The following is a 25,282-nucleotide window of genomic DNA, read 5'->3' on the forward strand; positions in this document are numbered from 1 at the left end:
TTATGGGGTTAAGGACCAGACAGATTTAACACTAATAATTAAACATGCATAGGAACTCCTGCATATAATGGCACACCACCACCACCAGGAAATACTGGCACAAAGACCCCAGACTGTCTGACACAGGGGTATCAAGGCCTTTCCTATACCTCCCTGTTGGGGAACCTGTGATTATTAAATTGAATTAGGGGATAGATCAACATTCTATAACAAACAAGGGAAAGTTGTGCTCACCACTATTTTTTAAAAACCATTAGGCGGGGGTGCAATGAGGGTGTGACCACAAAATACATATAGTCAACTACAAGAGGTCCTCTGCACTCAACCCATTATCAATATATTTAAGACAGAGACATTTTGTGCATACTGCTACTAAAAAATGCCTTACCCTTTAAACAACACAGGGATTGTTTGTCCATATATTGCAATATATTTAAGCTGGCCAACTACGTCAAAGTCATCCCATATCTGGCCAGTCCTACGCTTAATTTTCATCTGATTCATTAAGAATTCAATTGCTTAATTATACATTTTACAAAGGGACTAAGTTTTACCTGCAACTTACTAGCTGCTTTCAAAGTAAAACTCCCAAACTTGGCTGCCCTTTTATTAGACACCAGTGGGATCACCTGACTATAGCTGGGAGGGGTGGGAGCTACAACATGGAGCTGGTCACTGCTCCTGTATAACTATAACATAAATATATTGATAATGGGTTGAGTGCAGAGGACTCTTGTATTTGACTATATGTATTTTGTGGTCACACCCTCATTGCACCCCCGCCTAATGGTTTTTAAAAAATAGTGGTGAGCACAACTTTCCCTTGTTTGTTATAGTTATACAGGAGCAGTGACCAGCTCCATGTTGTAGCTCCCACCCCTCCCAGCTATAGTCAGGTGATCCCACTGGTGTCTAATAAAAGGGCAGCCAAGTTTGGGAGTTTTACTTTGAAAGCAGCTAGTAAGTTGCAGGTAAAACTTAGTCCCTTTGTAAAATGTATAATTAAGCAATTGAATTCTTAATGAATCAGATGAAAATTAAGCGTAGGACTGGCCAGATATGGGATGACTTTGACGTAGTTGGCCAGCTTAAATATATTGCAATATATGGACAAACAATCCCTGTGTTGTTTAAAGGGTAAGGCATTTTTTAGTAGCAGTATGCACAAAATGTCTCTGTCTTAAATATATTGATAATGGGTTGAGTGCAGAGGACTCTTGTATTTGACTATAGATCAACATTCTGCCAAACTCTCCTTTATCTCACTGCAGTTGTGCAACAGGAAAGGGAAGTGGTCAGTCAGCAAAATGTAGTTTAAGGGTCCCCTTCCTGTTTATGTTCCTCTAATTATACACTATAGCGGGGTCCCCAACCTTTTTTATCAGTGAGCCATATTTAGATGTAGAAATAGTTGGGGAGCAACGCAAGCATGGAAAATGTTCCTGGGTGGTGAAAAATAAGGGATGTGATTGGCTTTTGGAAGCCCCTATGTGGACTGGCAGCCTACAGGAGGTTCTGTTTGGCAGTACACCGGGTTTTTATGCAACTAAAACTTGCCTCCAAGCCAGGAATCCAAAAATAAGCCCCTGCTTTAAGGCTACTGGGAGCAACATCCAAGGGGTTGGGGAGCAACATGTTGCTAATGAACCACTGGTTGGGGATCACTGCACTATAGTAAAGCACACTGAGTCTATAAGAGCAGGCAGCACCTGCAGAAACAAGGATCCCACTGTAGGATTCAGCACCACGGCCAGCTCATAACAGGGATGCTGCTGTATAGCACTGGAATGGATTATTCCAGCACATTGGCCAGATCCTGAGACTCCTCCCAGGTACTTAACCCTGCACACATATTACAGCAGTGATCCCCAACCAGTGGCTCATGAGCAACATGTTGCTCTCCAGCCCCTTGGGTGTTGTTCCCAGTGGCCTCAAAGCAGGTGCTTGTTTTTTAAATTGCTGGCTTTGAGGCAAGTTTCTGCTGCATGAATACCAGATGTACTGCCAAACAGAACCTCTTGTAGGCTGCTAGTCCATATTGGAATTACCAAATAACCACACAGCCCTTATTTGGAACCCCCCAGGAACTGTTCCCATTCTTGTGTTGCTCCCCCACTCCTTTTACATTTCAATGTGGTTCACGGGATAAAAAGGTTGGGGACCCCTGCATTCCAGCAAGAGGAGTCTAAAGGGGAATTAGGAGCAGAAAGAGAACCATCTACTTCTTCTTCAATCCATTATGAGATAATTTAGAAGAAGTCACATGGGGCTGATGTAATGCATCAAGCCGGCATATAGCTTTTCTTTTTGTCGTTGATCAAAGTTGATTGGCACCAGTGCGCCTTGGGTTTATAGGAAGGGAACACCACCACTAGAACAAGCAGCATGAAAACTCTCTCTCCTATAACTATGACTAGCTCTGTATAGAGTTGTAGTTCTAGTTCATAGGCACATAGCACAAATTGTAACATGCATTTGAATGCATTATCTGGAATGCGATTCTTCTGAGATTTGGATTACTATACCTTAAGTCTACTAAATAACCTAGGAGATGTTTTTTATGTGATTTTATCATTTTTGTATATAAGGTTTCCAGATATAAGAAATGTTTAATTTGCCTTAGACAGGATCAGCACCCCAAAGTTATAAGTAGACATTGCTCTAGTATAGAGAATATTCTTTTCTTTCAATTGGTCTTCATTGTTTCTTTTGTTTATAGTTTTTTGAGTTATTTCGTCTCTCTCATTCCAGTTTTCAAATGCTCTGTAAGGCTACAAATTTATTGTTATTGCTACTTGTTTCTACTCATATTTCTATATTGCTCCTCTCCTTTTCATATTTTAGGCTCTTATTGAAATCAATGCATGGTTGCTGGGGTAATGTGGACCCTAGCAACCAAACTGCTGAAATTGCAAACTGGAGAGCCGCTGAATAAAAAGCTAAATAACTCACAAATAATAAAAAATGAAAACCAATTGCAAATTGACTCAGAATATCACTCTTTAAATCATACTAAAAGTTAATTTAAAGGTGAACAATCCCTTTAAATTGAATTGGGCTGAAATGATCAGTACAGGTGTGTGTGTGTATGTGTGTCCCCATTCTTTCTGTACATCGTGCATGTGTTGACTTTTTCTTATTTGCAATCTCCTTAAAGGGGACCCCACCCCTGTTTTTTATAACATAGAAAAATGTAATTCTAAGCAATTGTCCACTATATCCCATCCAAGTATGTTGGCCTCTGCTACACTGTTTCAGGAGTCTGTGATACAAAGATTAAGCAGCCAGACAGACTCTGTTTCTAAAATCAACTTTGCCACTGGCAAAGTTTAGATGAGAATTATGAAAGCATGCTTACAGTGACACTTTTGTTTATTTGCACCTGTTTGTGTGCACTTCCCCTTTATTTAGAAATTGCCATAGAACTTGCCATTACTTGGTGGTTGATTTCTAGTGTTGTGTATAGATTGTCTCTATACGAAGCCAGTTCCCAGTAATAAGCATGAATGCATATATGCAACAACAGCATTAATGTCAATTTAAGCAAAGTAGTTAAATCCTAAATCCTGCTTAAAAAGGCGTATTAAATTGGATATGTCTTTAATGCTGGTGTAATGCCTCTCCTGCTGTGGGATTTCAAATCGCTTGTGTACTATTTGACACAAGGGCCACAGAAGATCATTGCACTGGGGAATAAGGTTTTCTGCATTTCATTCGCTTGGTAGCTCACCTTTTAGCATGTTACAGAATAAACAATTGTGAAAATAGTTTTTTAATTATTTGCCATTTTCTTCTGACTCTTTCCAGCTTTCAAATGGGGGTCACTGACCCTGTCAAAAAAATCAAATGCTCTGTAAGGCTACAAATGTATTATTATTACTACTGTCTATTACTCATCTTTCTATTCAGGTCTCTCCTATTCATATTCCAATCTCTTATTCAAATCAATGCATGGTTGCGAGGATAATTTGGACCCTAGCAGCCAGATTGTTAAAATTGGATAACGGAGAGCTGCTGAATGAAAAGTTAAATTGCTCTAATTATGAAAACCAACTGAAAATTGTCTCAGAATATCACTATTTACATCATACTAAAAGTTAACTCAAAGGTAAACAACCCCTTTAAAAATTCAGGGGGTTCTCTGGCCTCCCATGATTCTAGCATGGTTAGATAGATCCTCTATAAAACTTGACGGCTTCTGATTGCACATATCAGTATTAGCTGTGTGCCTGAATCAGCGCACTACTTAGAGGACAAAGGTGCCGTGTAAATCTGTTTGTTCCTTTTCTGCACTGCTGGTTCTGACTTTTTTCCTATATTTCCTACACATTTTTTCAGGATGTGCAGACAATGGAAAGGGACTACTTCAAAATAACTTTAAAACCAATGAATGTACTGTAGACTGGAAAGTTGCTTAAAATAACATTTCCTTCATTGTGTTCCCCTTAGGGCAGAGACACATGTGGCAATTTGGGGAAATTAGTCACCCAGTCACAAATCTCCTCTTCTTCGGGGAGACTAATCTCCCCAAACTGCCTCCCCGCCGGTTAGAATGAAAATCGCCGGCAGGATGGCCCTCGGTGCGCTTCGTTTTCCGAAGTCGCCCAAGTTGCCTTACGAGGAAACTTCGGGAGACTTCGTAAAAAAAGGCAGGGGAGGCAGTTATACCAGTAATGTACATGTGCATATAGTGAGCCATTTATTTACTATACAAATGTGAGACCTGTTATCCAGAATGCTCAGGACCTGGGGTTTTCCAGATAATAGATCTTTCCGTAATTCGGATCGCCATACCATTAAGTCTACTAGAAGATCACGTAAACATTAAATAAACCCAATAGATTGGTTCTGCTTCCAATAAGGATTCATTATATCTTTATTTGTGTCAAGTACAAGCTACTGTTATATTATTACAGAGAAAAAGGAAATCATTTTGAAAAATTAAGATTATTTGGATATAATGATGTCTATGGGAGATTGCCTTTCCCTAATTCAGAGCTTTCTGGATAATGGGTTTCCAGGTAACAGATCCCATATCTGTACTACATGTGGGGCCAAATTTTAGAAAAATTATGTTACCAAAAATGTTATAAAAGCCTATTGGTGTTGCACATCTGCCTGCAGACCCCCAAAGTGCCATAAACTTGAATTCTGACACAACACTAGAAGTTCATTTAAAGCACTTGAAGACTATATATACCCACAATATCTTCTTGGATTTCTTTTTAATACCTGTCCATCTCAGAGCTGATGTAGGATTTTGTGTGGATGAAAGTAGACATGAATGATGCCATTATTTCCTTGGCACTCATACTAAATGCTCTGGATATGCGCAGGCAGATGCATTAAAATAATTATACAGCTTTTTATTGACTCTGGAAAGATAATAGATGGGTAATGGAACAATGTGAGAGGCCTACTGACATGAAATACAGCATGTGATAACATTATCATCAGTCTGGAGGAATACATTACTGCTTTGCGCCTAATGGCCCTGTTTGTATGTGACATATGAACTCTGCATCGGTGCAGTTGAAAAGAAATACACATACAGTATGTACCTTATATAAAAAACACAAGGAAGGGACCAATTTCTGAAAATGAACACTCTTTATGGGTCGCTTACCCTGGGGCCCACAAGTGAACCTGCCTGCAGAGCAACAGGATCAGTATGGCATTGGTGCTGCCCTATTATTGCTATCAGTATAACTAGATGTCAAGGTACTTTATCTATGTGAAGCTCAGATTATGGATAGGATTGTGATACTCCAAGAACCCAAGGGCAATAGGCAGTTATTTTCAATATAACGGGGACCCACTAAGTCTACTTTATCTGTTACACTGTCCCAAGATTGCTAGGGCATTCATGCTTCTCTATTAGCATTTCTAGGCAGGGGAGCTGCCATTTTGCTTGCTAATCTAGTAGAACACTATTCCTGGTGATCATAAAGACACTGAATTTATCTTGAGATGTGTGGGTGTTGCGGGTATGCAACAAATGCAATTGCAAGGAAGCTCTCATTGATTGTGCATGGCCTATAGCAGTTATATTCAGTGAATGCAGCAATCCACACCAACCCTGGGGCTGGTCCTACTGGAGGAGCTCAAAACAGTGGCTCAGTGGGCGGCTCAGCCTGTCTTGGGGTGAATAACTAGGAGTAAGTCACTCCCAGACTGAAGGTCAATTAGAATTTGCACTTGCTGTCCTAAATATTTATGGAATAGTAACAAAAAGTCGACCAGCACCTGTCTGCTTTCAACCCACACCTGTTCTCAACACACACCTGACCCGTGATCCATCTCTGACCTCACAAAAGGGGAGGGGAATGACAAGCGTGCACCTATAAACAGTGGCTGCAGGCATCAGAAGCCTGAACAGTAAGCTCATCTGCTCAACCTGCACCTCCCTGAACCCACAAACTGTGTGTGGAAAGTCAGTCCAAACCTGCCCGACTGGCAGGTAAACCCACGGGTCCTGCAGGTTTCGGGCCAACCCGCACATCACTATTGTTGAACTATGACTGATGGGCAGATATAACAATATTTTCCTATAACTGTACCATTGTTATGAGCTAAAGGGCATATGGCCAATGGTTGGACCTGCAAGGTGGACTTGAACTGAAACAGGAAACCACAGTTAGATAGATACAAAGATGTTTGAATATACTTTTAAGAGCCCCAAGACTGCATGATCCAATTCTTAGGATGTAGCTGGGTGGCATGCCACCCCTAACATTTTACCACCCTAGGCTTGGGCCTCACCACAAATTCGGGCCTGTTTAAGAGGATGAAGCTATTCCCATTCCCCCATCCCTGCTGAATTATACATAACAGGCAACATTTGCATTGCAAGGTCATAGAAAAGCATAAAGGACGTCACTGCCATGTGACTCACCCCCTCCAGTTGTGTGAGTGGGTTTTTATGAGACACAATACAAGTCCCAGGCTGGGAGGTTTATGCATTGAGTCAGCCGGTATTTCGTTTCATGTGGAAGGTCTAGTTAATGGTTTGAATACAATATGGCATTGCACACGGGTATTAGTAATGGAGTCGCATCTTGGACCCTTGAGGACTATAGTGAGAATCTATACGTTGTGAGATCATTTCATTTGATATCCAATATTCAAACATCTGAGAACACACATTCAGATCAGTTGTAGAACACATGGAATGGTGGACAATGGCAGGGGGCTGCGTAGTAGTTTAGGAGGTCAGCACTCACATACACAGAGGTCATTCTGAATGAAAGGAGAAAGCTTTCAAGATCCCCCCTTATTGGTAGTGACAATTTATTGCAGAAGCACAAGGCCACCCTGCCCCTATTTATCATCACTTGCTTTTCATCATTGACATATTAAGGGCTAGGAGCCAAGCTTAACCCTTTCTGCAAGCCTGTGTCAATGTATTGCAGCTCCATATATTGTTGGGACATTGTAGCAATAAGAGGGCCCTTATAAATGTCTGGTCTTCGACGGTGGGCTTGAGCTGAAGACTAGATTCAGGCTGTAGCCTTAACTGTAGCCAGGGGCGTAACTATAGAGGAAGTAGACCCTGGGGCTGCAGGGGGCCTAGGAGGTATAGGGGCCCCAGCAGCCCTAATTCAGACACAATTTCAATCAATATTGGTAAAAAAGTTCGACATCTAGACATTTTTGGGGCCTAAAAATAATTGGCTGTGGGCCCAGTAATATCTAGTTATGCCACTGACTGTAGCATTATATAGATACCATTCAAGCTACTATATTATATTCCAAGATTTCAATACAGTCGATCTGGAACGGATCCAAGGTAGGGTTATAGAATGGGCTGGATTTTGTACTATGTTTGCTAATGGTCAGAGGTTATGTATAGAAGCACACACATGTATGTTTAGGCTTGTGTATAGTAAATATGTATGAACACTTGTGTATGTATAGAGTTAAGTATAGGAGTTACAGTATGTATAAGAGCAACCATGTATGTATAGGGTTACGTACTGTATAAGAGAACTCATTCCAAGGCACTCATATCACAGTCGTGACATTATTAAGCAGTACTGTTCCTTCACATCTTTTGTTTTATGTAAATAGAAGGGGATACATGGCATATTATGCACACATGACATTAGTTCTCTGTTTAGTGACTGCACAGCTGCAGTCACTCCACTCCATATATTTAGCGGCAAATAGTGGAAAATTGTTAACATTGTTTTATAAGAATGATTAATCTGTATAAATTAGTTACACAAATTAAGGTGGCGATACAGTGTTTCGTGCCCATGGCAGGGGCAGAATAGCCATGTTGTTAGCACAGTAACCCCTTCTTTTTACTGTAATGATCTGACACAAACTGTAAAGAAGGACCCAGCCATTACTGATCCCTAGTATTAATTACCTGCAAACCAGGTATCCATCTGCTGAGCTCTCCATGGGGTTAATAGCCATGAAGTGGAATCTGCTTCTACTGTACTTTCTGATTTATCTCTGCATAGCCATACTATTCATCATATGTGATGGAAGTCTCCTCTGCATTGTTTGCCATGGCTTAATTAAGCAGCGGGCTTCCTCTAAATCATGATCTGGGTGGGTAGGTTGTCCCCAACATGAAGATCAGAATACTGATTGCATTTTACTTTGTCTTGGATTCCATACATCCCCTCTCCTGCCAAATTCATTGATACTCTCTTGCAGTTTGACTGGTGGTGGGGATTTATTCATTCTGATACAGTCCAGACGGTATTGATGAAACAGGCTTTTTCATTAAACAGAGTGTATTAGGATTGATAACATCTAAGAACTCTACTGTGTACAAGCTGGTATCTGCAGCTTGTACACAAAAACTTAATGGGCAAAACAATTAAATCTTTTTTCCCCAAGATCTTGGTTTCCTTTGCCCTCAAGCAGCTGCTCATCTGCACCTTTGGTATGACTCTTGGTCTTGTAGTTCACATATACTGTAGGTCCACCATTATAAAATTCCTTTAATATTTTGGATAGAGATGGGCTCAAACAGGGATTCTCTTTTCTAATATCTGTGGGAAAATTAATGGACAAGGCACAAGGCGGTGTTAGAAAAGTAACTGAAAAGGCTTTGCTCCTCCAAAGCATTTTTATTCCCAGAGTGCCAGTTAGAACCTACCTATCCATGAGCAAATCAGAGGGGGTTTGTCATGCATTGCTTGCTTTCCTGGCAGAATCAGCGTTTTCATCATTAGAGAAAATGTTCCTATCTTCTTGCACAGGTGGGTGACCCTGTTCATGGATCCTCTGGTGGTATTTCATGTGGTTACAACTCTTTGGAAATCCATGTTGGTCACCAATACCCTTTGGCATTGCAGTTTTACATTGTACATCCTTCATAAATTAACTCTAGCTAACGTCCGCCTGAATTTTGGCAATAAGCCTTTGTTGTAGATTGAAACTCAAATCACTTTGTAAGGCTTGGCGCCACCTTACTGGAACATGAGTAGTCATGCCCATACTTGTAGCAATGAGATAGAACACAGGGTCATGCCAGGCACAGAATACAGTCATGCTTTCACTGCGTTTTTTTGTCTTCAGTTATCTGGAAGAACAACATGGCCATCAATTACACTGATTCCCCTCCCTCTCTGAGCTGCTAAATTACTTAATTGATGGAGCTGAATATATTTGGCAAACACAAGAAGGAGACAGTGCCCTCCACACTTTGCAGTATGCCCAGAATCACATTAGAAAATATGGCTCATTTCCTCTTGTCATTTGCCTTTGTTTCCCTCTTTCATTTAACCTCAGAGCAGTGATCACAATTTGTTCCACTGGTTTCTCTCTTTCAGCAATTTGATATCAGAACTTTGATACTCCTAGAGCATCACTCTTAGCCACTTTTCATTTAGTTTTGTTCATTGTGGGTACACACTAGGCTAATTGTACAATAAAAACAATGACATCTATTTCCGACCATATAAAAGAAATACCTACAGTAGTATTCTGGACTATAGAATAGTAAGTGTCATAGATATTGGAGCAAATTAAAAGTGCATCAAGTAGTTTCATGAACAACAATTGCTTCTGTGTGGTGATCACTGGTGCCAAGCTTCTCGTGGCACTTTGTTTCGCTTCTACTATTACCCTAGGCATTTGAATTTATACTACAGGCAAGGAACCTGTTATCCAGAATGCTTCGGGTCTGGGGTTTTCAGGATAACAGATCTTTCTGTAATTTGAATTGTCATACCTTCAGTCTACTAGCAAATCATGTAAACATTAAATAAACCCAATGTGCTGGTGTTACTTCCAATAAGGATTAATTATACCTTACAATTTGGAGCTTTCAGGATAACAGGTTTCTGGATAATGGATCCTTTACCTGTATTTCTTATGGAGATTTATTCATGAACATGGGACGAAGTGCATAAAGACAGGTGCATTTTTTGCACATTGCCCTCTATGAGATTTACACCATGAACCCTATCTGGCACAAGGTGCAGAGCACACCCATTGCTCCTGGTGCAAGTAATTTGTGCATGGACTCAAGTGTGCGCACATTGATACTCGTGCATCCAGGGCATTAGTAGATGAACACGCTCCATAATTGGGAGGTTGTAGATGGCTGGGTTCATATGATAGTTCTAGTATCTGTTTTGCATCAATATACAAACTTTCTAATAGCGACTTTGCTAACCCAAAGAGTCTCTTTCTCAATTCATTCAATACTAATAAAATTGTGTAAGTACTGGGGGCAGAGGCCTGAAAAAGTCTTTAATAATATAGAATCAGTATAATGTAATGGTTTGCTTGCTTACATAAGTGAACCAACTAACCGCTATGTGTGACAGTGGCACCTGTGCACCGATAATCTATCAAGCCACATTGCATTGATGGAATCTTGCATGAACTTTGCCTGAAAGTTCAATTTACCTGCAATGTAACATTACTGCTAGCTTGTAAGCAGGCCCTTTTACTTCATAATTATTTAATTTATTATTATTTTAAAATGTGTTGTCATAAGTTTGTCTCTGTATTCAGTGTTTGACTGGGCCTCCTGGGGCTGAAGATACTTTGGTACTCTAGCAAACCTGTGTAACTGCAAATGTAAACCTGTTTGAAGCTTAAAGGAGAAGGAAAGGCTAAAATTAAGTAAGCCTTATCAGAAAGGTCTATATAAATACACCAGTAAACCCTCAAAGTAATGCTGCTCTGACTCTTCTGTCAAAAGAAACACAGCATTTATTTCCTTTTATTGTGTGCTTCTGTATCAGACTTCCTGTTTTCAGCATAAACCCCAGGGCAGGGCTTGAGCATGCTCAGTTTGCTCCTCTCCCCCTCCCATCCCTGCTGTAATCTGAGCCCAGAGCTGTATGTGAGCAGGGGGGAGACTCAGGCAGGAAGTGATGTCACATCAAGCTTCTATCCTAAACAAACAGAGACAGTGGAGAGAGCTGTTTACTCATGTATGGTAAAGCATTCTGCAGAATAAATATAGCGTTATAGCTTGCACTATTGTGGCTAATCTGTTGGCAATAAACTGTCTTGTTGCTTTCCTTCTCCTTCAATAACCACCTTCTTTTTTTTGCTAGGTATTCTGCTTAGATCTTTTGGCTTGCTCTTCTAACACCCTTTTCTCTATGCTTCCCTCCCTCTTTCTTGGCTGCCCTTGCTGGGATATACAGATGTAATGCAAGAAAGTAAGTGGCAATGTTGTCTTTAATGTGCATTTGCTTGATATCTTCTATAACAGCACCTGGTGAAAAGGGACTTGACCAGTTAACTTGAAGTCCCAGGGCTAAACAGCAACATTGTTTAAGCTCCCCTCCAGCTTGAAATTGTACATCATTTAGAACCCAACCAAGCCTTCTTCAGTTCTGTAATACCCATTGAGAATACCTTTTGGCAATTTATATGTTTTTTTTTAAGGATGTAAACAACAGATCCCCCCCCCCATGCTTAACCTCCTGGCTGTGCACATGTATTACATTTATTTCTCACAACCGGTGTTGGACTGGGGGGGGGGTACAGGCCCACCAAAGCTGCCATATCAGGGGCCCCCACCACCCTGACTGCCACAACCTCCCTGCACCCCCCCCCCCACATTTTTTCCAGTCTAGTCTGACCCTGCTCACATCAGTGGCATTTGGTAACTACAGGTTATCTCAAGAAGCCCAGCTGAGCCCTCTTCAATATTATACCACCCAGATGAACACATTTTGGGCATTTTTTTCCACCTTATGACTGATATATTGTTTTCTCTTTATTGCAGTAATGTATCCACCAACTATAACTGAACAGTCACCGGCAAAGTACGTGGTATATCCCAATGATGACATTGTGCTCAAGTGTGAAGCCAAGAGAAATGCAAAAGTAAAGTAAGTTGTACTTGTTTAGTGAATATAAGTGGGGTAAGAGAGAATTCTATAACTGGACTTGGCGTGGTGGGTGAATGGAGCCCCATGATATCTAAATGCAGCCCTGTCAATAATACAAAATCAGAAGGCATCGACGTAATAGATATACCGTAACATTTTATTTTGTGCACCTTGCTGCCCAGGCTTGAGAATTCCACTGCTACCTGGTTGCTAGAGCTTAACTACTTTATTGGTTCCTACACCAAATAATAGCTGCTTAAGTTGGTGCTGATCTATATATATATATATATATATATATATATATATATATATATATATATATATATATATATATAGCTACTTGTATACACAGAGCATTACAGTAAAACAATAAAGTAATAAAACAGATAGAAAATCGTAAAATATATATATCTATATAAAGATGCTAAAACATTCTCTCACATGCAAGTAGGACCCTACCTGAGTAATTGAGCCTGTGCAGAGGCCATGGTAAGAAAATAAACATGCTGCACAGTGCATGCGCACCTATAAATGAGCCCTTTATTGTAAATTGCGCGTATATTTAGGTCAGTACATATCAGGGCCGAGTGCCCCAGGCAACCTGGCCGACCACGTCGCCAGCCAGTGATTTTACTCACAATTTCATACCTCAGGCTGGTGCTCCTCTTCTTATAAAAATGCACCAGCCGGGGGACTTCCCAGCAGCATGCTGTCATACTCTTCTGGTGCCCCAGCATCCATTGCACTGCCTTGGACCATCCCATGCACAAGAAAGAAAGCCTGTTGCTGGGTTAGGTATACTAAGGCCCAGTAGCGTCAGTAACTGGATTCACTGTGGGGTGTAGCTTAGCACCCCACAAGTGATTCCACCTTTCCTTGTTCTTTAAAGGTGTTCATAAATCAAATTCCCAAAGAGTATTTATTCCTTTAGAGATACTCTGTGTAACATTCCCACCTTGTTCAAATCACTGGGTTGTACATTTTATCCCCAACTAACAGCATGAGCTGCCTCCTTCGGAAAAATATTTGGTGGAGCGATGAATCAGCCAAGGCTTGCCTTATATAAATGAATCATCCGTGCTATTTGTCAAGGACAGACAGTAAGAGTCACTGACTGGAAGGCCAATTTCCATTAGTGACACGAGTGCTACTGTATAGTCAGCTTTATCAGGAAACAAAGAAGTGTTGGGCTAATGGAGCTCAGTAATAATTTAGTTCAATATGATAGAAAAATAAATAGCACCTGTGTTGACTAAAAGTCATAGTTTCCCATTATTATAAGAAGTCTTGCTATTACAGGGGTGTCCAGAAGGTAGATTGGGATCTTGAACCAGTGAACATCACAGAAGCCATTATTGTCATGTCACACTTGTGGGTGCTTCACATTCATTTAAATGCAATACTATTGGGGTAATGTAATAAAATGTTTTAAGTCTGCCTTCATCTAGCAACCAATCAGATGTTTCTTTTCAAACAGCTGACTGGTAGTTGCTGATTAGTTGCTATGATTTACTAGACAAGTAGCAAACATAACATGATTTATTATATTACCCCCCGTTTTCTTTTATTGTAACTTAATGAAGTTATATTATCTATGGCACAGTAACACTTGAAGTGGTGGACCCTATGGAAGTGTATAGATGTAACAGGGCCCCATATTTACTTCCAAAAGATTTAATATTAAAATTGTACACTAATTACTACCCTAAGCCCTTTATACTCCATAACCCACTGGCCACAACATGGCCTGCTTCCTCTATACTAGACATGATTTGCTTATTTTCTATATTCAGAATGTAAGTGGCCACTTTAGGACATGCGCACTAAAGGAAAGGTCGATAGTGTGTGTTGTGCAGTAGTCTGTCAAAGAACCTCATATGCTAACTTCAGTAGATGTAGACCCTGCATTGCTAAGGAAAGTTGTATATTTGATTAGATCAGGCACTTATATTTGATCACACTTCATTGCAGATACACCTGGAAAAAGGATGGGGAAACGTTTGCGCCAGAGGATGGCCCAAGTGTCAATCGCAAGAAAGATTCAGGATCTATAATCATCTCTAATGGGAATGGGAACGCAATGAAGGATTTTCAGGGCAAATATCGTTGCTATGCCACCAATGAACTGGGAACAGCCATCTCACACGAGATCCATGTAATCACTGAGAGTAAGTGTCTGCCATAATGCTACCTGGGGCCCATCCTTGACTGTTATCCTTCTGTATGAATGTCGAACTGATGAGCACCTAAGAATTAGAAGAGATACTATCATTGGTAATTGTTCTTAAAGTCTCAAAGTAATTTGAAGTCAGTCATAAAGTGGTCCAAAAATCCACTATTACACATTTGTAAACTGTACTTGGATTACAGTAGGAACATTTTAATAGACTATAATTGTTTCCAAACTGTGGGGCCAGGCCCAGATTTGTGGAAAGGCCACCAAAGCCCGGGCTTAGGGCGGCAGGATTTTAGGGGGGCGGCATGCTGCCCAACCACACCCACATTGGTTCAAAAACACTGGGGATGTACTGGAGATACAATAATTTTTTTAATTTCCTGTGCGACAATCCCCATTGCTCCAGTCCAGATGATGAAAATTTGCACGAATAAAGGGGAGGGGACAAGGGCAACCAATGGCAGTGGCTGTAGGGGCACCCGCTATGTAAATCCGGCCCTGTGTGGGGCTAGACTCCCAATTAACATTGCTAGGAGGAAAGCCTAAAGACTAAACAAGGTGAGATTTGTCTGTTTTTCTGAAAGTCCATCTTGAGAGAGATTTAGGATGAACACTCAATCTGTTGTTTTAGCTATTCAGGCATAGCTATAACTATGCCTAACTATCTGATGAGCCTTTAAAGGGGCTTGAAACAAAAGCTATTACTTGAAGCAATCATCCTTTTGCCATCATTGGACCCTGGATATCAAACACTTCATGATTGTGTGTTTGCACACAAACATTTGTGCTTATTTGCTATAAACGTATTCCTTTGCCTTGGATATTTCTTCAAACTGATTGTTTGACCTTCATGGGAAATGTGCTGTGTAGTATTCCTGTATTATACTAGCTTCCTAACTGCATGCAGTTTCCATGGAAGCTGTTTCCCAGCAACCATGGTGAATTAATGATGTAAAGATGGAAATTCAATTGTATATGCACCACAGGTAACTACCGCCTCTGTTAATATAACCCCTTCTTGGTAGAACATGTAGGCACACAGATGTGTAATAAGAATACTAAAGCATAGATGAAAGCCATACAATCAAAAAACTGTGCAAATTTAAGGAGAAGTAAGACAGAAGAAATGCTACAGTATTTGCTTATTATCCTCTCACCGCACTGACTGACTGTGCATCTCTTAACAGCGAATGTTCGGCCACTCACCAGTCCCTTTCCCAGTTAAGTTTTTCAGTTATATCTAATATATAATGTCCCCGAGCACAGGCACACAGACACTTAGCTCAGTTTTATTAGAAAGTCAGTCTACAAGAAAAGTAGGTGGCTGAGGAAAGACCCTCCTTATTTCTATGCAAAGCAGAAGACATTGTGGAAATAAAGCCCAATTTCCATGGAATACCCTACAGGCTGAAGCTCATCCATTGGGTTTAAGATACATAATGCTTGATTCAAATATGTCAAGCGAGCATGGCACTATGGATGATTACACTGTGGTGTAAAAACACGTATGCGGAGGTTGATCGGCTACGAATGGTCCAAAACATAGTATACCATGGATTTGTATTAGACAGCCAAGCTGGAAATGAAGAGTTGCTTTGACCAGGGGCAGATTAATGCACAGGCTGCCCTAGGCTAGAAGCTGGCGAGATTGGCCAGCCAGGGAGGATAAACCACATGTTACCAACCACTAGTTTAAAGCGGACCTGTCACTCAAACATAAAAAGCTTTATATTAAGGGGCATATTTATCAAGGGTCGAATTTTGAATTGAAAAAAACTTCAAAATTCATATTCAAAAAGTCCAAATGAAATTAAGTCAAAGTTTTTTTGGTTGCATAGGTCTGTTTTCGATCGAATAGGTCCATATTCGGCCGAATCTAAGGAATAAAAAACGATTTTTCAAAGTCCACCAATTGACTCTAAATAGGCTCTAGGAGGTCCCCCATAGGCTAAAACAGCAATTCGGCAGGTTTGAGATTGCGAATGGTCGAAAGTCGAGTTTTTAAACAGACAGTACATGATAAATTTCAAAATTCGAATTTTCAAATTCGAATAGAATTTGGACTATTCCCTTCTCGAAGTACACAAAAATTAGCTTGAAATTCAAATTTTTTAAATTTGAAAATTCACCTCGACTTTTGATAAATCTGCCCCTAAAAGTCTTTTTAAAATTAAACATGAAACCCAAATACTTTTTTTTCAATAAAGCGGTTTTTTTCAGCTGTCAATCAAATTTTCCTGACCCTCCTCTATGCTTTAGGCATAGAGGCAAGGCAGGCAATTACTTTCACTTTCCATTCAGCACTTCCTAGTCATTGCTCTCCCCACATTACCTCTCTCTAGTCACCATTTAATTGTGTAGGCAGGGCATGCGGATGGACATCAGGTCCCCTATTCAGGTGCACAAACAAGAGTTTGAGATGATGGAAGGCTTGTCTTAATAACAGTGTCCACAAAATGGCTCCTGCCTTCTTGCTATAATTATTATTTCCCAGAACTAAGGAAACAAGCTTCAAATAATTCATATAGTGCAATTAAAGTGTATTTTGCTTGACTACCATGATAAAATAGGATTTGGAATAATTTTTTTAGGTGACAGGTCCCCTTTAAAGCAGTGAACATGTACAAATTATCTGACAGGAGCTCCTGACTGCTACTGACTGCATTGCCAACTAAATGTGTTGTTAGTTTGCGACCATTGCATAAAATTATGTACCCTAAATGGTTACACACCCGCACAAAATATTTTTTTTTTCCTTAGGCACCCCAAAATGGCAGAAGGAAATGATCCGTCCTATTGAGGTTGAAGAGGGTTCCTCATTGATATTACCGTGTAATCCACCTAAAAGTGCCGTACCTCCACGAGTCATCTGGATGAACAGCAGTAAGTGAAAGGCTGGTGCATTCAGTTCATATTGCCTTCTTTGTCATACCCTATTCTCCTTGTCTTAAAAAGCCTTTCTGCAGTCTACACAAGCATGCATTGTATGATCGGCTTGCCGATCTTGCTTTTGGACCCTGGGCCAACAATCAGATCAAGGTGCAGGCCTGTAAGGCTCTAACTGGATTCCAACCTGTTCAATTGATATATTAATGATTTTCTGCAAGATATAGGTTGAGTAGACCATAGGATGGTCCCATACACGGCCAAATAAACTGTTCACTCTGTCTGGAGGGAGACAATAGCTTTTATTGGCCCATGTATGGCCTTCAGTCTCATGGATTAAACCCACTACAACATTCGGCCCCGACCCCATTTGTGTGGTCCCCCACCTACCTGCTATGTTTGCTTACCATGTATAAATTTTAAATGGTATCACTACAGAGATTAACTGGCCCTTGCATTGTTTAAACCTCAAATTCAGTCTAATCCCCTCTATTTTTCACACCTGTAAACCCCTGCATTGTTCATACTTGTGACAACTCTATTGTTCACATCCTAAAGCCCTGTACTGTTCACACCTGAGACCCAGACTGAAACTGCCCACATTGTTCACACTTTATACAAAATGCTAATGGGGCACCTGCACTGTGTCACTGTATGTAGTACATATTAGAGGGTTCCTAATGGGTTTCCCTGTCTCTTGCTCTGCTCTGCCTTCCATATGCTCCCTGTGAGTGTCCTGCTTTGCCTGCCCTATGCTCCATGTGTGTGACATACTCTGCCTGCGCGTGCCCTGCTCTGCCTGCGTGTGCCCTGCTCTCCCTGCGCGTGCCCTGCTCTCCCTGCGCGTGCCCTGCTCTGCCTGCGCGTGCCCTGCTCTGCCTGCATGTGCCCTGCTCTGCCTGTTTGTGCCATGCTCTGCCTCTGTGTGCCATACTCTGCCTGTGTGTGCCCTGCTCTGCCTGTATGTGCCATTCTCTGCCTAGTATTTGTAGAGTCTGATGTTAAGGCACCTTTTTGTTTTTCCTTTTTTCTATAGGCTTATTGCACATCACACAGGATAAGCGTGTGTCAATGGGCGTAAATGGAAACCTATATTTCTCCAATGTACAAAAGCAAGACGAACATCCTGACTACATCTGTCATGCCCAGTTTGTTGGTGCACGTACCATTGTGCAGAAGGAGGCGATATCTATCAAAGTCAGACCCAGTAAGTGTGGGAGGCATTATGGGAAGCGGGTATGCTGAGATGTTTAGTAGGAAAAGGTTGGACTGAAATATTTAGTAGGGGAAGAATGGAGTTGAGGTGTTCTGCTGAGGAAGAGTACCACTGAAATGTTGTACACTTGAAAGGTGATAAAATATTCTGCCTGACTTTATTATTAAATTTTTTCTTTAAAGCAAATTCGGTGAAATTTCGAAGGCCGGAAATGATGTTACCTGAAGGCTCCATGAGCACTGTTCTGGCATTAAGAGACCAACCCTTGCAACTGGAGTGCATAGCCGAAGGCCTGTAAGTCCTACCATTGCAAGGCTTTTTAGGGTACAAAGACACACATAATAGCACATGTATCCGTATACAGAGGCCTTAGAACCATGAATTGTGCAGAGGTTCTCCTCTCTGTTTTATGTTTGTATTCAGGCCGGGGTTTGTGTAAAGGACACAAAGGCCCAGGCCTAGGGCTGCACAAATTAAGGGACGGCGTGCTGCCCGGCCACTTTGACATTTTTTACAAAAATTGTAAAAGTGTCCCAAAACTATAGTAGTGCACATGAGCAAATGAACAGGGGGTAGCAGAAGCAAGCAGACGGGAGTGTGGGGTGGGGGGGTTGCGGATGGCAGGTGTTCTTAATGGGTGCTGGCTGCCTGGTGCATTTTAAGGCTCCAAAGCATGTTGTTGGCTTAGTAAAAAAGAATTGCTCTTTCCAAGCACAAAAGAATGCAGCATATGCTGCTGGAGCAGGCAATCCAGTATACTGTGCTACTCATTTATTTAATACCGCCAGTGTTTAAAGTGCACCAAAGGGACTGAACACCAAGGACTGAATGACAAGCCACTAATGCACTTAAAATCCCCATGGGATACAACCTTAGCGTTTAGTAAACCTTGCATATATGAATGTACATCTTGTTTAACATGGCAATTTTGGCCAAGTCAACAATGGAAAACCCTATCATAAGAAACCATTTAATTTTTCAGTTAGTTCTCTAATTTTGGGTCAAATGTACATGAAATATTGTGAGAGCAGAGTAATGTATTATTTGCAGCCATTCTATGACCTTATTTTCCATGCAGCATGGGGATTTTATATCTGGTTTTAAAGGGATGAGCTGGCATGCAGATTCTGTAACTACAATGCAGGCTTATGATTTATACAGCTATTTGATGGGGCACCCACTTTATACTGGTTGGACAGAGCATTATAAATGACTACATTTAAATTATATTTATCTAATATACGTTCAACCCTTTGGATTTCTTGTTTCAACCTTCTTACTCTTTATTACCCCCCTCCTTTTCCTCTGACATCTGGTCATTTTTATTCTTCTACTCCTTTGGCAGCCCTACCCCAGAGATTGAGTGGATTCCCCTCACTGGCTCCACTACCAATGGTCACATTCAATATGATGACTTTAAGAAAACCCTTCACATTGACAAGGTTCAAGATGACGATGATGGGGACTATCAGTGCACTGCCAAGAACACACAAGGCACAGCCACACATACCTTCACAGTGGTTGTTGAGTGTGAGTTACTGGGATTAATAACAGTAATTGCTAACACAGGGCATGCATGGAATACATGAGGCCACAAAGTATGGATAGTTGTACGTCAAAATAACTGACCCTGCTTAATGGAAGCACCTTTGCAAAACCACAACCAATATTTGTATTTGTTTAGGCAATTAGTTGCATGGAGCCCAAAGATTTATGAAGGTGATCCTGACTAGATATTACTAATATGTTATTTGAAAGCATTTCACATTTATTGGTTTACCTCTACCTCCCAGCTGCCCCTTACTGGATTAATAAACCAATGGATGGAATCTATGCACCGGGCGAGGATATCATACTTCACTGTGAAGTTGGAGGGAAACCTAAACCTAAGGTCACATGGAAGATAAACGGAGCATCTTTGAAAGGTGAGGGTTCTATGTTTAAATCTCTCAGATGACCCTATGCCAATTCAAGATCATAACACTTTGGTACTCTAACTCTCATTCTATGCATGTCTGAGCTGGGATATTCCTTTCATGTAGGATATATTGATCCGCCTATGGAATCACATTCTCCTCAGCTTCACTCTTTTCTCTGTGTTAACTCTTACATTGTCTTCATGTGACATTCTTCATGACATTATCCCAGTATATATATATATATATATATATATATATATATATATATATATATATATATATATATATATATATATATATATATATATAAAATGGGAGAAAGAATATGAATATATATATTAGAGGCCCCTATCTAGCTATGAGTTGGGGGCTAAACAATCGAAACCCCAAAACAACCTGTTTAGCCGTTTAAAAGTTTTTGATATGCAGTTCAAAAACTTTACCTGGATATGAAGTTCACAAACACAATTGGTGCCTGCTTCCAAAGCTAATCTCATTACAGTACTTTAACATGCCTGTACCACTTACTTAACAGTCAACAGTTACCAGCCACACTTTCCTTTCCTGCTGGCTTTAGAGAAATAAAAAAACTGTTGGTGGTGAAATCTTCTTTCGTCCTGCTTCAGTGGATTCCTTAAAACCTTAAAGTCTTATAATAACCTCACCCAAGTTTCAGTAGTCTAAGACAGGGGTTCCCAACCTTTCTTACCTGTGAGCCACACACTAATGTAAAAACTGTTGGGGAGCCACACGAGCAAGAAAGAAATTCCTTGAGGATTTCAAAAAAGTTCTGTGATAAGCTAATAGATAGCCCCCATGCGATCGCTAGTCTGCAGGATGTTCTGTTACAGAAAACCTGTCATTATGCCTCCAAAATTTGAATTTAAGCCAAGCATTTAAGAATGGTCACTTACTATGAGACCACTGGGTGCAACCTCAGTGGATGTGGAAAGCAAGATGTTCCTCACAAACCATTGGTTGGGGATCACTGTCTAAGGAGAAAGCCTGCACTTGTCCAAACATATGTGCTCTCTCTCTCTCCTGCCACTTGACTCTAACGTCTCAGAACTGATTTTTACTCTCCCTCTCAGGTCACTCAAACTCAAATTGTGCCATGGCAATATTGCCTTACAACTTATTTCATCCCTGTTCATTACTTCTTTATGTCTATTCCCCAATGTCTCCAGTTAAGAGTCTTTTTTTCTGTATTATATAGACTCCGATCTATATCACAACTGGAAACTGAGCGAGGGAAGTTTGGTCTTAAACAATATGCAACTCAATGACACGTCTGTTGTTCAATGCGAGGCCCGCAACAAACATGGAAACCTCCTTGCCAATGCTTTTGTCTATGTTGTTGGTGAGTCAGATGCTGATCTGTATATGCCAGGAGATCTAATTACTTTATATTTCTTTAAAAATATAGTAAAGCTTATTGCATGAATAGAAGAGTCCTTATTTAGATGAGACTGCAAACATTCTTTTGATATTGACCTGTGCATTAATCAGTCTATGCTGCATAAGAACATGCACCTTGTTGTTGTTAACACTGCCTCTTACCTGCCCCCTGCAGAGCTGCCCCCACAGATCCTCACCAAAAATGATGAGCAGTACAGTGTAGTTGAAAAGACAAATGTTTCAATGGACTGTAAGACTTTTGGAGCTCCAATGCCAAAGATCCAATGGTAAGGGACATAAGATATGTGTGAATGTGACACTTGTGAATAATTTGCATCATGAAATCACTCTTTGCCAAATTGTACATACATTGCACTATAAGGCTAATGGCAAATGGAGACAAGCTGATACGCTTGTGCCTGGGTTACAAACCTCTTCTAATTAGGAGATTCAAATATAACAGGGGTCTATGGGAATTATCATGGGAACCAGTGGCTGCTTAGACATGTCTAACCTGAACCAGCTACACCTTCCTAGGAATAAGGGGGAAGCAAAAGAAAAATAACCATACATACAAATACAATGGGGAAAGGCATAGCTCACATATAATTTTAGAAATGTCCTCAATCAGCATACCTATATCCTCCTCCTTTAATTTCTAAAGGAGAGTAAATGGATCTTGAAACAAAGTCAACAATTTGTATTTATAGGAAAATAACATACTAATTTGTATCTTTAAATACATTTAGGCTCATTTTACTTGGGCAGTTACCTATGTAAGATTTGATATATTATTATCATTGACCGCTCATACTAGGGCTACGGTTCTATTGAGAAAGCAGACAAATAATGCACACCAATAAGTGTTTAAGGCCACAAACACATAAAAATATAACAATAAAATAATGGCAAGCCCAAGATGGCTATTTCATGCAGATATAACAACCAATCTATGATTAATTTTGTTTAGGCAACTACAGGAAATATAATGAAAACAATAATTTGATTGGCTGCCATGGATTACTGGGTTTCTCTTATATCAGTTTGCTATGGGATTTACTGGCATATGTAGGATAAACAATGTGCTGTGCCTGTAGATTATCTACCCCTCTATGACCCACAGGGACAGAGATCAGGAAGACAACCTGCTTGCTCTTGACCAGTTTTCCTTCCACACTAATGGGACACTGACAATAACAGGAGTGGTCAAGGAACATGAAGGAATATATTGGTGCACTGCCAGCAACAACCAGGGAAACGTTAACATCTCTGCCTACTTAGATGTCAGAAGTAAGTCAGTATGATAACTGGTCCAGAAAGATCACCCTGGTCCATCAAACACAATCATTCAGACACGTTCTGATTGCTCTATTTATTCTAGGCCAGTGAAATTGAATGGCTAATTGGTTGCTTCAGGACACAGGACCAGGCTGTATTTGGCTTATTTATTTCCTGGACAACCTCTTAGAACCTCAGAAAGCATGACTTGCATTTGTGTATAAGCCCCAATAACCACTTCCCCCAATTTAGAAAACCATACTCCTTATTGATTCATACTCCTTCTAATGGGCATCTAGTCCAGTCCTTGTAAAATATATATCTGCAACCATGTATTTTCTCAGGTATCTAGGCCTTTCTCGAAAATGCCATCACAACAACCTCTCCAAGATAATTCCACATCATTACAGTAAAAAACATTCCTATACCACTTTAAAGGAACTGTCATGATTTTTATGATGTAGTGTTTATTTCTAAATTACACTGTTTACGCTGCAAATAATTCACTCTACAATATTAAATTTAATTCCTGAACCAATAAGTATACTGTTTAAAGTTGTAATATTGGTGTGTAGGCAGCAATCTCAGGTCCTTTTGCCTGGTCATGTGCTTTCAAAAATAGCCAGCACTAAACATAACATTTAGGATGGAACTGCTTTCTGGCAGGCTGTTGTTTCTCCTACTCAATGTAACTAAATGTGTTGCAGTGGAACCTGGATTTTACTATTGAGTGCTGTTCTTAGATCTACCAGATCTATCTTTTGTTATGGAGCTGCTATCTGGTTACCTTTCCATTGTTCTGTTGTTAGGCTGCTGGGAGGGAAAAGGAGGGGGTGATATCACTCCAACTTGTATCACAGCAGTAAAAAGGGACTGAAGTTTATTAGAGCACAAGTCACATGACTTGGGCAGCTGGGAAACTGACAAAACGTCTAGCCCCATGTCAAATTTCAAAATTAAATATAAAAAAAAATCTGTTTGCTCTTTTGAGAAATTGATTTCAGTGAAGAAATCTGCTGGAGCAGCACTATTAACTGAATCATTTTGGGAAAAAAAATACCCATGACAGTATCCCGTTAAGTATAAGGATGGAAGCTTCTGTTCCAGACCCCCAGATTTGGGCACACTTTGGTATAAAATGTATTGGTGATCTGTATGCCGATAACCATTTATTATCCTTCCAACAGCTTAAGGACAATTTTAAGATCCCTAATAGTATGTTATTTAGATACTTTCAAGTGCGACATGCTCTGGCTCAACAATTTCAATCAATTGATCTCCATATTGAACTCTCTCCACTTGAAAAAGTCATACGTAAGGAAAATCTGCATAAACCTCTCTCTACCATATATGCTTGCCTTAGACCCAGAGGTAACCCTCCTAGGCTGGAACTGTATCAAAAGTGGGTTACAAATATTCCTGATCTGACGCAGGAGCAATGGGAGGTTATTTTATCTGATTCTATCCAACCGTTAATCAGAGCCAGGGACAGGCTCATACAATTTAAGTATGTTCACAGAGTCTACTATACTCCACATGTCCTTCACAGGATTAACCCTACCTTTCCTGATAAATGTAACCGGTGTAAAGGTTCCAATGCGGACTTTTTCCATCTGGTCTGGAGTTGCCCTTCCATCCAAGGATTCTGGTCGGAGATCGCCACCTATATTTCTCATCTAATGGCACTCCCAATCGAGATTCATCCTTCTGTTCTTTTGTTAAATTTCCTATCGGATACTACTACTTCCCGTACAGAAACCATACTGCTTACCTTTTTGCTCTTCTATGCCAAGAAAGCTATTGCCATTAAATGGAAGGAGGAATTCCCACCCTCCCTTGCCCTCTGGATTACTTTGGTGGAACAGGCTTTGCCGATTCTGGAACAAGTGTATTTTGCTAGGGGATGTCCGGCCAAATTCAATGCAGTCTGGACACTTTGGATCCTGCAAAACGAATCCTACTCTAATAGGCAACAGGATGTCTCTCAACCCTTGCTTGACTGGCTCATGGAGTCATCTTAATATGGAACGATTAAACTATTTGTTATTGCTGAGTGCCTTCGCTGTTTAGGGGTATACTTGAATTG

The 25,282-nt window shown here is 40.5% G+C and overlaps 2 protein-coding genes across 11 annotated transcripts in view; one reads left to right on the forward strand and one right to left on the reverse strand.

The window, feature by feature from the left end:
• avpr2.S (arginine vasopressin receptor 2 (nephrogenic diabetes insipidus) S homeolog) overlaps positions 1 to 25,282 on the reverse strand; it is a 450,241-nt gene that overhangs the window by 306,932 nt on the left and 118,027 nt on the right. The window lies entirely within an intron of this gene.
• The window catches only part of l1cam.S (L1 cell adhesion molecule S homeolog), a 119,989-nt gene that overhangs the window by 75,857 nt on the left and 18,850 nt on the right, over positions 1 to 25,282 (forward strand). For 5 of the 8 annotated variants that reach the window (XM_018231827.2, XM_041574064.1, XM_018231824.2 and 2 more), the window contains 11 exons: positions 11,631 to 11,645; positions 12,218 to 12,323; positions 14,295 to 14,491; positions 17,260 to 17,382; positions 18,422 to 18,592; positions 18,784 to 18,895; positions 19,947 to 20,131; positions 20,395 to 20,526; positions 21,737 to 21,880; positions 22,094 to 22,205; positions 23,042 to 23,208. In XM_018231827.2, the coding sequence (XP_018087316.1) occupies positions 11,631 to 11,645; positions 12,218 to 12,323; positions 14,295 to 14,491; positions 17,260 to 17,382; positions 18,422 to 18,592; positions 18,784 to 18,895; positions 19,947 to 20,131; positions 20,395 to 20,526; positions 21,737 to 21,880; positions 22,094 to 22,205; positions 23,042 to 23,208 (1,464 nt within the window). 8 annotated transcript variants of the gene reach the window in all.

The sequence above is a fragment of the Xenopus laevis genome, chromosome 8S (genome assembly GCF_017654675.1).
Source record: "Xenopus laevis strain J_2021 chromosome 8S, Xenopus_laevis_v10.1, whole genome shotgun sequence".
Classification (NCBI taxonomy): domain Eukaryota; kingdom Metazoa; phylum Chordata; class Amphibia; order Anura; family Pipidae; genus Xenopus; species Xenopus laevis.